This window comes from Ascidia mentula, chromosome 5, assembly GCF_947561715.1.
Source record: "Ascidia mentula chromosome 5, kaAscMent1.1, whole genome shotgun sequence".
NCBI classification, from domain to species: Eukaryota; Metazoa; Chordata; class Ascidiacea; order Phlebobranchia; family Ascidiidae; genus Ascidia; species Ascidia mentula.
Genome location: NC_138570.1, coordinates 17,634,557 through 17,648,885, shown reverse-complemented (window position 1 = coordinate 17,648,885; position 14,329 = coordinate 17,634,557). Strand labels below are relative to the sequence as shown.

General features: G+C 36.8%; 1 protein-coding gene and 1 pseudogene across 4 annotated transcripts; one reads left to right on the top strand and one right to left on the bottom strand.

Annotated features, from left to right (window-relative positions):
* LOC145902168 (SCO-spondin-like) overlaps positions 1-2,130 on the bottom strand; it is a 196,756-nt pseudogene extending 194,626 nt beyond the window's left edge.
* A 7,168-nt stretch (positions 2,131-9,298) lies between these two features.
* Positions 9,299-13,943, top strand: LOC145902179 (protein NLRC5-like). Of its 4 annotated transcripts, XM_082990059.1 has the most exons (10): positions 9,299-9,421; positions 9,910-10,000; positions 10,224-10,262; positions 10,408-10,524; positions 10,719-12,029; positions 12,093-12,176; positions 12,683-12,754; positions 13,125-13,357; positions 13,547-13,714; positions 13,791-13,943. In XM_082990059.1, exons 5-10 carry the CDS (start codon positions 10,724-10,726, stop codon positions 13,824-13,826), a joined length of 1,899 nt encoding a protein of 632 aa, XP_082846185.1. In that variant the 5' UTR covers positions 9,299-9,421; positions 9,910-10,000; positions 10,224-10,262; positions 10,408-10,524; positions 10,719-10,723; the 3' UTR covers positions 13,827-13,943. The 4 variants fall into 4 exon arrangements, with proteins under 4 accessions (XP_082846185.1, XP_082846184.1, XP_082846181.1 ...); XM_082990058.1 differs by lacking the exon at positions 10,408-10,524; XM_082990055.1 differs by lacking the exon at positions 10,408-10,524 and having other exon boundaries at positions 9,304-9,421; positions 9,899-10,000; positions 12,096-12,176.
* The last annotated feature ends 386 nt before the right edge of the window (positions 13,944-14,329 follow it).

Here is a 14,329-nt window from a genome sequence, read left to right as displayed (position 1 = left end):
GTGACTCGTGAATTCCTCACCCAAATATTTAATTGTAAATTTGTTGTCCCATAAGTTACTTCAACGTCGACATTAAAATGAATATTGTGTTTAAAGTCAGTGTTTCACAACAGAGGGAGTATAATACACGAAAACAAATTTGTCTTCTAGTTAAAATAAATTCGTATATTTTACATTAGTAAAATTAAAGTACTCAAAGGGAACTTGTTCCAAAAAATTGGGAACTACAGGTTAACGTGAATGAGCAGCAACTGTTTTCAAAAAACATATGACTTCGGAAAAGGAAGGCAAGTTAAGGTTTATAGTACATTTGACCTTGACAGTTTTTTCGAATGTACCTCGAAACAAGGTGAACTGTTCTTGGCCAGCTTCGCGCGTAAATGCAAACTGTCTTTCTCCGTTCACGAACAAATCTCCCTCCAATGCTTCCTCCTCGTGTGTTTCGAACGTACATTTGATCGGAACTTTAACGAAAAAACAAGAAACTGTATTAAATTTCGTTAGAGGACAAGCATTTGTCCTTTGTCGGGACTAAAATGAAATCAAGCAAACGAAATAATGAACATTATCTGAATAAAAATGCTCGAACGGACTCATTTTTTATCCTTCATGAAACTCTGTGATTTTGTGTCATACTGAATTTTTCGTATATTTATATATTTATACTTCCGTCATACTATTTTCTGTCATACTGAACCAATTCAAAGTTAACCAAAACATTACTTGTAATTCTAAACTGTCCGTTTAACAAACTCACCAGTGCAAGCTTCCGTGTTGCAGGTGGAAGTTTGTAAAGTTTCTCCACTGCTGCAGTCCCCCGATACGCACGAGCGCACTCTAGTGGCAATTCCTCCGCCACAATTTCGACTGCATTGCGACCAACCGCTCCATAAACTCCATCCAATCAAACTGACGTCATTGAGACTAACTGTTGTGAGGCAAAACAATGGTTTATTTTTGTATGTTTCAAGGTAATAAGGTTGCTAATAATGTTTCAAGGACATGTGATATGAAAAACCTGAAGACTGTGTATAATTTAAAGTTACAACGCAGAAATATTTCATGTAATGGCATGATTGGCAGGATCGCCCCACTGCGCAGGTCCTTGCTTGGCGATCAAAGCTTTCGTATCGTGATTATTAGGTTTGCAGGCTTGGCAGCCCAGGCATTGCAGCCTAGCTAGATCAGCCACTTTTTTCTGACAAGTCGGAGCAAGACTGAGAATAAACAGAACAGATACAAAAAATATGCACAAGTGGTTATGATAAATTATAGATTTGATATATAGATAATATCATAGGCGTCGATTTTTCAAAGTTTTCTAAAATATTAAGGGTAAATTATGGGTTCAATACTAAACGATACTAAAGGATAAATATTACGTCATATACCAATATATTAATCCAATTGTAATTTTTATTCCGTGGAATGTTTCAAACATACAAACTTATCCAAACCTTCAAGTGGGACAAATCCGATTCTGTAATCTCCTCTAGCACATTGATAACAATAGTGGAAGCCATGGCACCAGCACATTGCAAAATACATTTGTTTAAACTAAATGTTCTTTGATTCAACTCCAGAGTCAGCATTGAAAAACAACGAAGCTGGTTGAAAAATAAAATAGATGGTGCTTATTTATATTCTTTATGTTTAAACTTGTTATCGTGCACATAAACACTTTTTTTATATTCAGGAATTGTGGACACAATTTACATATTATCTGACCACAAAATCAGTAATATAAATGGAAATGTGAAATTATGAAGATAGTTTGATATTATAATGTTTTTGTGAACCAAGATCTAGTTTCAACATATTTTTCTCAAGTCATTAAAAAAAATATAATAAGTTGTATAAAAAAAACATAAAAAAATCTTTAAAAATATGCATCTTCCGTAAATACATCATTTATTTTTGCAAACGAATGCAACAAACATAAACAAAGTCATAAAACCTGCACTTACTTAATGCAAATTCAAAGTTTACTACTTCTACTTACAAGCTGATCATCCTCTAATGGACGACAAAATGGGGTTTCCTGCAAACAGAGACCAGTTATTCTATCAAGTTGTCTGATGGAAAAGTTTTTTGCATAACAGTGCTGCTTGTATCGCTGGAAGATTGCATTGGTTGGTGCCTGTTAAACACAAAAAACACTCAGTTTCTTTATAAAGCCATCATGAACATTGGTGATTCAGCAATGAAATCAACCATTGGTGTACTGTAAACAGGGCCACTGTTTTACATTATTATTGAATGTTTTCACATGGATATTTGATGTTCAACATCACTAGTCATCTGTTTTTTTTTTGTTTGTACGTCCTTGACCGATTTTTTGGGTAAATGTCAGTAATAATTTAAGCCATTTTGGACATTATGTCTGAATGCACTTCGGCAAAGCAATAACAGTGAGCGAAAAATGTGTCCTATTGCCGGCCAAGTACGCCATGTTATACTTCAGAGGTCGTTATCTCGATTCTTGGCAATTTGTTTATGAGGAAACACAACGCAATGGGATGTGCATTGTCACATAGTACTTGTAAGGTTTCGTACCAATGTACCACAAAAAATATCATATACCAATGGTTTGTTCTGTTAAACTTGTGCAAATGCACATGCAGAATAGCAACTTCAAAGTCATATGTTTCGTGAACGAAACTTGCCTGTTATCGCATAAATCAATGCAATATGTTACCTATTTTTAATGCTGAATGTACATGTTAAATTTTCGAAAAAATCTCAAAAAGACCAAAATTTTCACTGACATTTCGGATATTTGTCAGAAATTTTTAATTGAAATAACAAACTCTGCTAGTCACCTAGTTGCTTTGGTGAAAACTAATATGTTTGACAGTACCCTGCTTTAGCTTGTCCAAAGTGTTCAAAAATCACCATTTTGGACTTACTGTGTTTGGGCTCACCATTTTGGACTTACTGTTAAATCTCTTGTCTGTTTCATGTACTCCAAATACACAAGAAAGAAAACTTTCTTTGACATTTCATCTGTTCCAAAAAATCCCACATTAACAAATGCATCACCGGCATGATCGAATGCTGCCTGAGCATAATGAGGAGTCCACAAATGTCTGTTTGGATTATCCTGATGATGGACCAACTGTCGCACTGCAAATACACCCATGTCTATTTTATAAAAAAATGTAAATGTAAACTGGTGAAAACAGATTAGATAATTTTTGCATGACTTTTGATTGTGAGGATAAAGTGCAGAATAGCAAACACTTTCCGTATGTTAATTGTTTTTATGACAGGAAAACGGAATGGCATTTTTTTTCCAAAAAGCAGAAAAGTATAATGCACGTCAAAACGCATCACAAACATTCAAAATTACTTACGAAGCATGTCCTTGGATCCCATTTTTAATGTTTCCTTTCGACAACTTCAATCAAGTGAAGATTTGAATCTACGAATACCGTTCGGTGATTCCCAGTAGGTAGGATTAAATTATTTTCACCAATGGTTATTTTTCATCTATGAGTGCGATTTGTAAAATATTTCTTCATTAAAATTATCTTATATAGAAACAACTCTCTCTTTTTCTTATATGTTTTCTTTTGAATTAATACATGTTCAGCAACAAAATGCTGTTCAGTAAAGCGTAACCACGACCTTTCAACTCGTCGCCATGGATTCAGTAAAATGAGGAACTGAATTTGTGCAATCTTTCAAGGTAGCTGTAAAGCAACTTGTTTATTGGTTTCTATGCTATAATTAGCTGTAGATTTATAGCAAATATTCTTGGAAAACATAGCTGAAAATGTTTATCGTAAGGTTAAGGCGTAACTTTAAGCTTTGGTTGTCCAGAAGCAGAAACAACAAAATTGTTTGTCAAATCAGGTTGGGATTGATGCTCGTGATATTTCATGAAACTCAGCTGTTGTCGCTAATGGAAAAACTAATCAAACAGATGATGTAATTCTTAGTTTTGTGGTCAAATGTCTGCAACTCTAATTAAAAATATAAATTTGATTAACAAAAAAAACAACAGATAGCTTTTATGTGCATGCGTGCTACTGCCTACTTCGAAAGGGCACGTATGTCAACGTTATGTAAGTTAGATTCAAAATGCGGTTTAATACTGAAGACAATATTGTTATCTCTAACGCAAACTATTACACGATGTTGAATTCTTGTATTTACAAAACATGAATCGACACAACAAAAAGATTATACTGCCCCAATAAAGAGCAAATCCGATTATTTGGGGAAAACGGCAATCACATTCTATTCGTTTAACCATAGTATAGTATACTATGGGTTAACTATAGGGAGTGCGAAAGTTACAGTGCGCCAAAACGTTACACTTCACTGATCACATCACAAGTAAAGTTTTTCTCTTGTGTGACGCAACAAAGAGAATAGCGTGGCGTGCAGTTAAAGCAAGCTCGCCCAACCTTTTCGCCAGAAGGAACACATACAGTTTGCATATGATTTCACGAAACACTTAACAATTAATTTATAATTTTGTTTTCTTTTTAACGTTGGCATAACGGACATAGTCATGTTTCACCTTTTTTGACTTTGTTTAAAAGAAGTAGTGTTGGTCGTTTAATCATGCTACTTGCTAGAAATAATGACCTATTTTGTTACGTATAATATTTAAAGAAATTATATGCCAATATTACGGAACCCAAGTGAGTGGGACATGCTGGTGTTACGACGCAAACCTAGTTGGGGCTTACAAGCTACCAGTACCCAATGTGTGAAAGTAAATCATTAAAGAACGCATTTAGCGATTTTTTTCAGAATAAACGTATATTTGCCTGCATTCATTTATTTCCGCAAAACATATAATTCACAGCATAGTCCACCATGCACTAAGAACTACTGTAAACCGAACAACGCTTAGGAGGCCACATGTTTTCCGCACGGCCCAAGAAAATACGAGGTCAGGAAGTGGTGAAAATGTATGCGCGAAACATGTGTCTCGACCCCAGAAATTTTTCTGAACTTTTCTGAAGAAGACGTGGCAACTTCTTGGCGAACGAGCAGGTGATTTCGGTCAAGTCCATCGCATGTTGTGCCACTATTTTCCCAATTACGCAAAAGAACGACCAGCCTTTCCAATCCCTACAGGTTGTTATCATTCAACTTGGGCGTACGACGTTCATTGCGATGCGCAGGTCGTTTACTTCCTATGTCGAGTGGTTCGTTGTATCGTGATGATCCATTCGGAGTCGGTTCATATTATCTACGCGGTTACCAAGGTTAAATAGCTGTATTTCATCTGAGATCCGTCATAACTGCGCGCATATACGCAGCTTTTTGCATTCAAATTGCCGGGAAATTGTTTTCTAGACAAGGAAAGGTTTGGGTGCGGTCTCAACATCCTAAAAATTGGAGACAAAAGCGGCGCGAGGTTGCCAGCAAAAGGTCAAAAATTAAGAAATCAGCTGCTGCATGTTTAAGATAACAAAACTATTGCTCTAACTAACGCTCAAAAATCAACGCCCGTAAACATGAAAATTGTTCGTCGGATGTGAAAGTTATATTATTCGTTGCGCCTTGGAAAGTTCGCGTGCTTACGACTGTCGGCTGTATTTGGACTATACAGTGCAGTTGTTTGAAAGTTTTTTTTTAAAGAATCGTTTCAACCAACAGAGGTTAGCTGCACTTCAGAGTTAAGTGTCCGATTAAACAAAAGTGTGTCTATTTATTTATGGATAGTAATTCGACAAACTTCATGCGACATGTTTGGTTTGTTATTTGTATATGTTTGGAAGGTTAAAGTAGGGTGAGTGATTAAATTTCACTAGTAGCAGATAACTGGTCCTTTTTCACGTCAAACTGTTTTGTATGAGAGACGATGATTTAGGTTTATTTGGTGAAATACTAAACTTGTTCGCTCGTTGGCCTCATAACCAAATTTCATCTAAGTTGCCAAAAAGAATTAAAGCTGTGACATATCATCCACATGAAATATTTGAAAGACTGTTTCCGTTGGGGCTGTGTTTCTGTCGCTGGATAAATCTCGGTTTGCCTGCGTTCCACACAGGCCGACTGGGTCGGTCAATCAGCGGGCCGCTGGCTCAGTTTGCAACTTTTAGTTTTTCGAACATAAACGTGGCCACACGCAGGTAGGCCGACACTCTTGACTTCATCTTTATGATTCGTTTGCACACTTTCGTCTTCGGGGAAGGTATCGGTTGTGGGCTTCATTCGATGGAAGTGAATCGTTTGCTTTTTACCAGCCGCGTCCTCGATGATATACTTGACGGGGTCGAGGCAACTTTGACAACGCGCGATAGGGTAATTGGAAAGGTCGCTGCAGGTTTTGCATTTTTCCACCAGGACTGCTGGGTTCGTGATTAGAACGTAAACACCGACTGAATGTAGTGTCCCGTGTTGTCGCCGATCGTATTAACTTGTCATCCGCTAGTGCTGGAGTCGGAGACTTTTTCGCATCATTTCCTCCGTTAGTTCCAAACAATCGCGTGAACGATAGATTTCGGTTTCGTATGACATTTCGTTCCCTTTTCCGACGTTCCCCCAAACAAATCTAAGGGCAGTCGTAGTGGTCGCCCTGTCAAAAGCGTATTGGGAGGAAATACCCAGACTGATATCCTGATCGCGTGAGTGATAGAGGCCCAAATACAACGACCTCAACACACTGCATGGTGTCTGTGGCCTTTGTGCGTATTTTGTAATAATATTGGCACTCGATACAACCCCGACAAAACTGTTCTACTGCTTAACTCCACCTGTACCAATAGTAATTTTCGGCGACTTTCGAGAGGGTCTTCACGATTCCTAGATGCCCACCTCCGAGTGCGTCTTCTTGTAGTGCAACAATAACCCCTTGTCTTAAACTTAGAGGGAGACCTACTTTAAGCACAATCTTTACCCCGGAATCAGTTTCCACGCACAACTCCTTTACTTTTTGCATCAGTCAAGTGAAGAGCGATCACCAATGTCGAAATGAAGCGTCTTAAAGACATAAAGAAATGAGCGTCCCGTTTCCCTGGGCAATTGCACCCGTCGTGAGTACTTCGCATCGCCTCTCTGATCGTCCGGCATTAGTCCCATGGTGCAAGGCTCGTTTCTTTAGTTCTTTGTATTCGACTGCATAGAGGTTGTCCTCGCCATCCTCTATAGACCATTTTATGTCATCGTTGATGGATGCCAGGAACAAATGTCGTTTTAACCTGATCCGTCGCTTCGATACTTTCGCAGCACAATTCGATTGCATTAAAAAGTTAAAACTCATTGTTAAACGACCGTGAAAAAAGACACTGCACCCGAGTCTAGCTAGCGAAACCAGTGGGTGTGGTGACAAGGTCCTGGCTCCTCGCCAAGTTATTACGGAATTATTTCGACAGGGCGTGAATTGAGCCTAGTGGAATTTAAGCGGCGACCCCTTATTACCAAATACAACCCTATAGAGACTCAAATAAGGTCATTACGCTAACCCTGTCTTCCTAATCCAGAAATGGCCCGGAACCTGCAATAACGACCATTTAGGCCAAAATACCTTACACTGGTGTCACTAAATGGGCGACAACAAAATGCTCGCTTGGCAACAATGAAAACCACTGTGCAGCGCAACGCACACCTAAAAAAGCGGGTCATTCACGCAGCACTCCTTGCACCGGCCAATCAATTAATCAACGACTTGCACGTGAACCAATGGAGCGTTACAGGAAATCCAATTGGGAATTTGATAAAACGTGAGAGCAGGAAACCGATGAAAAACAAAAGAATTTTACGATGTGTTGTGCGCAAACGTAATAAAGACTGCTTTAAATAAACAACACAGATAATCAAAGAAAGCAAAACGAAAAACATTAGTGCATTGTGTCATTCTCGCCACACTTAGTTAGAATGTATGAGTTAAAAAAGGCATCTGTCTTCCGTGTACATAAGGTTTGTTTGTCAGGTGTGACGTCAAAAGTTCCAGCGCATTCAGCTTCGCTTTTATGTTTTCTGATCAAACAAATCGAGAAACTGGAGAAGCCAAAGTTCAGACCCGCCATGAAACAACATGTTTGTGTCACGTAAGCGGCGTTTAAAATACTGCTTTTTCCTTGAGACCAATTAGTAGTAATGCAAAGTTAAGTGTAAGAACATATATTGGCCATGTGGCGAATTGTAAAGATTTAAATGGTATTGATTTTGTGATTCCTGGAAAGAAATATTTATGAGCAATAAACAAGAAAAGTCGGGTAATATGCGAGAAAATATGTCAAACAAGCGAATGTGTAAAGACAGGTCATTGCGGAAACAAACATGACTGTATTAAAAATTACTCCTCCGGAAAGTAGTGCAGGCCTACATTATATGCTGATTTGAAGATCAATACCAATCAACAGAGTTTTAAGTGTATGTAGTCGGCTCAACACTAATCTTAACAAAAACTGCTCGTTACCAGGGGTAAACATTGTTTTTTATGTTGTACAACAAAACTGAGTTGTGTCATGACGCCGGTCTCCATACAGGAAAAATGTTATGAGCCTGAATTCAGCAAACTTAGTACACAGTCGGCAAGGTATAATTAAAGCTATTCGAAAATCCTTTCCAAAACCAATTTTATTAATTTGGAATAATAACAGCAATCAGCATTTAAAAAATCGCTCAAGCGTTGTCACAATGCTTAATTTCTTTTGTTTTTTGGGGGAATTTTTTTATATTTGCTCAATAGCGCCACCTATAGTTGGCGTCATCAGTCGTCTGCGCAACGATAATTGAGATGTACTTGTTTACAGTAACTTTAGTAAACTGTGGTCAACAACTTGTTGCAAAAAAAGTAATTCCAGGGTAAATTTTGTTCAGAATATCAGCGAACATTTTCAAATTTTCTTTCAATCTGGTAAAAGTGTATGGGTCAGGAAAAATTCTAATTTATGGCTACTAGTCCTGAATTATGTTGCGCCATTAATTGAGGTCAGAGGTGGTAGTGTAAGGCTTGGTGTGTATCTATCATAACTCATAGTTTTATTCAAACCAAGCAAATGTAAAACTATTAACAGTTGTCATTAAACTACAAAAATGCTAAAAGTAGTGTCTTTGGTGTCTTGCAAAAAATAATTTAATTTGGATGTCACTGTACCATTTTGGGGAGAACACAACATGCAATGACAAATAGTCATTTTGCTGCAGCGTGTTTCTTTTTTAAGGCACATTAACCTAATCTGCGAAATACCCTATATAAAGATCCTAACATGTTAATTTGTTCGACAAAAGTGTGTCCATGACCTTGTTGACCTAATTTGTACAGCATTAGGATTTATATAGACATTGTTTGGCTAAACCTAATTACAATAATGTGATTTTGTTGACAGTTGAATTGTTTGTTACTTTTTGTTAAATTGTGATTTTTTTTCTGGGAGAATCTTAAAACCAAAAAGTATCATGGGCAACAAAGAAAGCAAGATGCAAAAAAATATCAAACAACAGAAACCAGGTAAGGAAAGTTTTGATATCCATACAAAAAAAAACACATTCAATGTTGTTTGACTTCAAAAATTGAAATATTGGTATCTACCCAAAACTGCAGATGCAGGCCTAGCGATCACTGCAACTTATTTTATAATATTAAAAAAAGCAGTAGCTTTTTATACAGGATCAGCCTGGCTTAAAAATCAGGAATATATATTTCGCCCCATGGGCATCTTCAGTTCCTTCAGTAAACACATTCAATGATATTAAAAACGTCTTATTCAAATAGAAATGTTGTTTGATTGACTTATTACAACCATGTAACGCACTTAAATTCAGAATGGTGGCAGCAATAAAAAAATCTGTTTGGCCGAATTTTTGTATTATTTCTTACACATCATTGCTATGATTAGAAACCATTGAATATGAAATTTCCTGTACTTCACCCTGTATGCTGATGAACATTATTAGGCTCGGTAACAAAGCTTTTTTTTTTTTTGAGGAACATTGCAGCAAATATCAGCACAGGGGGCAAACATATCTGGCGGTGTTGTTGGAAATCAAGGTGATGTCAACATAACCAATAACTACTGTAGTACTCCAGGTATGTCAATCCAAGGGTATTGCAAATTAATGCTGGGTAAGACAATTTGAAAATATTCTTTTTTAAAACAGCTTCCTGGTTATGCTAGTTTTTTTGCTTATGTAGATTAACCAGAAAATTTATTCAAGTGCCAATGGATATATATAATAATTATCAAGTTATATCGCAAAGTTTAATTTGAATTGATTTTATGCTGACGTTATTCAACTAACTGAACATTTAGGTACACCAAGCACAAAAGAAGATGATGAAAAAAATGAAGGTAAATTATTGTGATCTATTTTAACAACAAGAACACAATCGTATTGTTAAATTGCAAAATATTATGGTGTTCATAGTCTATATGTTTGCACGCTATGTCATTGGAATTTTGACATAATTTTAAACCGGCGCTCTTTGTTTTAAAGGGATGCCAACCCCTACATTAGAGGTATAGGTGATGTGACAGTAATTTTAACACAGTGAATCAACATCTACCATAATATCTCAGCCTACCGAAGCGATAGGTCACAAGGAAAATCATAGTGGGTTTTAAAAATTTTGTATGACAATTTAGTTTCTTTAGGTTCATTAAAACTGTGTGCGTTCATTCAGTCAAATGCAGAAATGTAAGGTAAACAGAACAATACACTGCAATAGCGTAACTATGATTAATGATGAACATGAATTGGAATGGTTTTAGGACGAATTTCTGACAAATTGTGTTTTTTGATTTCAGAAAAAATGCAGAAAGAAGCCATCGAAATCATTAAAAGTCGACATAATATACTAAAGACTGTCATGTCTCTTCCTGGTTTGAGAGAAGATGGAATCCCAGATGTTAATCCAAAACTGGAAAAACTTGACTTTTACAAGGGTATTGATCCCAAGAAAGAAGATATATTTGTGCCATCAACAATGAGGGACAGTGTAAATAAAGTTAAAGGCGAACCCACAACATTTGAGGGATTGCTTACTACAATTCATGAAGGTCGCCAGTTTATCGCATTTGCGGGGTCGCCGGGTGCTGGAAAAACTTCGTTATCCAAGAAACTGCTGAAACACATCAAAAAGGGGTATTTGATGTTACACCTAAACTTCATGAATATAGACTATGGTGATGACAAACTTACACTTCAAGAGCTCCTATTGGACAGGCAGTTCCCTGATACCAAGCAAACTGTCCTTGATGCTGCATTCACATGGATGAAGCAAAACCAAGAAAAGTGCATTTTAGTATTTGATGGATTGGATCAGGCAACATGGTCACTGGAAAATATGAAGCACATTAACACAGATTACAAAACTCTGTTTTCAGTTCAACAGCTTGTTGCGAGTCTCTGCAGCAAAAGTTTGTTCAGAAAAGCAACAATAATCTTAACATCACGTCCGCACTCCCTGCTTACCATTCCTGTGGGACTTCGTCCAAAATCTACCATTTATGTCCATGACCTTGCTACAGAAGACATGAAAAAGCTGTTTTATTTCTATGCTGAAGAAAAAGCAAGTGAACTTTTCAAACAACTTGAAACTGAATCTCCACAAATGCTTAGTTTTTGTCACAATCCATTGCTTTTACAATTTGTCTTGTATGCCTGTTTGTTTGGTAGCCCAGACAGTTTTAACACAATTACCAACTTATTCCATACAGTATTGCAACAATTTAATGTATCCGAATATGCAAAGGGCAAGAGCATAAACTTTGTTATAAAAGCCCTTGGCAAAATGGCCTACAATGGAATGACTCGCCGCACTGTTGTGTTTAGCCATGCAGACCTTTCTGCAGTGGACCTAGAGCATATTAATGTTCAGGATGTGATAATTAAGCTTGTAAAACACTCTTGGTTCTCACATCGTAAAGTTTTCGATGGTTCCCAAACTATTTTTTTCTTTTCACATCAAATGTTACAAGAATTTATTTGTGCCTTTTACATTTCCTTTTTTATGTCTGTTGAAGAATTCAACCAAATCATTGATGAGGTGGTGGAAGTTCCACACTGGGCCATGGTGCGACGATTTGTCTGTGGCCTTTTGCTTGGACAGAAACGTTGTAAGCATGACATTAATTGTTTTTATGATATCTTTCTAATTTTGCTAATTGTTGTTTTACAAGTAGTATCTGGTAGTTACCCCACTGAAGGCAATTTGGAGTCTGGATGTGACAGTGGTCTTGCTTCCTCTGAGATCCAGGAAAAAGGTATCTTTACTATGTAAACTTGTAAAACATATTACCTGCTTTACTCTTGCATTCATTTTGGAAATTGCATCCCCGTATTTCAATGTTAGGTGACCAAGCACAGCTGTACCGATTGTGTTTTGAGTTTAATTTTACTGCACTTTTTTGTTGTTTTACCTTAGGAGTCCCAACTATAGGGCCAGGGACTAGTACCGGTACATTTTCAACCTGTCCTCCCATCTTGTCGGCGACTATAAATACAGGTTGGGCACTTATGCCCATCCCCAGTAAACTATAGCATGGTATTGTCTTTGCCAAGGCACTCGTTACTGATACTACTGCGTTAGACATGTAACATGCGTATACTTGGTTCATTTATTGATGTCCTCTGCTTTACTGCATTAAATAACCTTCAGCTTCTACAGATAATAAATGTGTTTGCGCAAAACATACGAGTAGAAACAATCCGTCCAACCAAATACATGTCAACAGTTTTATTGCAAATGTTGTTGTTTCTTGTTTTCCAGACAAACGTGCGAAATTATTGGATGCGCTTTCAAGATATCTCCAATCTCAACCCGAGCAATACGATCTACTGAGTGAGTAAATGATATGAATGCCAACAGTTTAATGCGTGTTTGTAAACACAACATTTATTTGCGTAACAATGGGTGGGTTTGTTACGTCACACAGTCATTGTTTGAACCGAACACTCAATGCAGTTTTTTTTAGTTGTGATTAAATGTTGTGGAGGAAAGACGCGTTTATTTCTGTCGTGTAATTTTTATATTTTCTGATAATTTAAACGTTTTATATTGGATTGATTTGTTTGTTCTTGTGTTGATTAAATCCGACTTAAACGTGGAGAATTCTGTGCAAGAATAAAGTAAGTTTTAGTTTAAGTGATTTTATTAAAACTGGAAACCAGACATCTGCTTTTTTAATAAACTTTCTTCTGTTTTGTTTCAGATTTATTTCTGGATTTAAAAGAAATCCAAAAATACCACCAAGAAAAAATCGCCGGATTTTGTCCTGAGAAGTTGAATTTTACCGGAACCCGACTTCACTCAATCGTTCAGGTTTTGGCGAAATTTTTACCAAAAGTTACAAGAAACGATTTGGTGCTGGGGCTGGGGGTTTGCGGCCTGAACTCCGAAGATTTAACGATTATTTGTGAAGCAATAAAAAGAATGAAACCAAAGGTTTGTTTGTGTTTTTATTTATTTTGTAACCAAGATTCTGTTTTAAATCCCTGGCATTTTTTGCAAAAGTTTATTTATTTAAAGAAAAAAAAACACGGAATCGTTTTAGTTTTGGGATGAAATGTTGCTTCTTCCTGGTTCGAAATGTGTAGAAATATTTCCAACAAACAATGTTTATATTTTAAATAGTTGGAAATTCTCACCCTGAGTGTAAACGAGTTTCGCGGAAAAGACGACGGGAAAAAAATTTGTGAGATTTTACCGAAGGTTGGGGAGGTGTTGAATCTGCATGGGTGCAAAATGGATCCGGATTCGATTAAGATGGTGAAGGAAGAACTTGCTAATATGGAAAACCCTGTGAGGATTTATATTTGTGTAAAAAACATTTATTTGTGAAATTTCATAAAATTAAACTTTTTGTGACTTTTTTCAGCCGACAGTTTTTGGTTTGCGTGAAGGTGAACAGTGATCCCCCCCCTCATCCGATCCTGAGTGATTCGGATTGAAGCAGAATCTCAACACGAAAACTATTTCCTGTTCCCGAATTATTTGTGTTTTGTTTTCGTGAGATCAGAAATAAATGATTTTTAACAAAAAACAAAAACACCGACATTTTTTCCCATGCGTCACTAAGCAACACAAAATCTTAAACCGTGCCACTAGAGGTATTATAACAAAAATAGAAATAATAATCGCAGTAGGAAATAAGACATAATTTTGTGGCAGATTTCTAACAAAATCATATTTGCACATTGGTTTTTGCAGTTTAAATACAGAAATTTTACACCGTTGATTTGGAGGTTTGATAATTTATACATATTCATTTCAAAATTGTTTAGAATTTGAACAACGAGCAGTAGGTGATATTCATTTATGCAAAGGCATTTGGTCGGAAATTGTCGACCTGGAAACATGCATTATTTTACGTAATGTCCGACTGCTTCATTTCTTCGTTCCCAGTTGCCTTGCAAG

Excerpts from the sequence above, each read along its gene's own strand:
- LOC145902179 (XM_082990054.1), top strand. The coding sequence starts at position 9,370 with ATGGGCAACAAAGAAAGCAAGATGCAAAAAAATATCAAACAACAGAAA. Across the intron at positions 10,001-10,223 it reads TAACTACTGTAGTACTCCAG|GTACACCAAGCACAAAAGAA; the intron begins GTATGTCAATCC and ends CTGAACATTTAG. Across the intron at positions 13,715-13,790 it reads TTGCTAATATGGAAAACCCT|CCGACAGTTTTTGGTTTGCG; the intron begins GTGAGGATTTAT and ends GACTTTTTTCAG.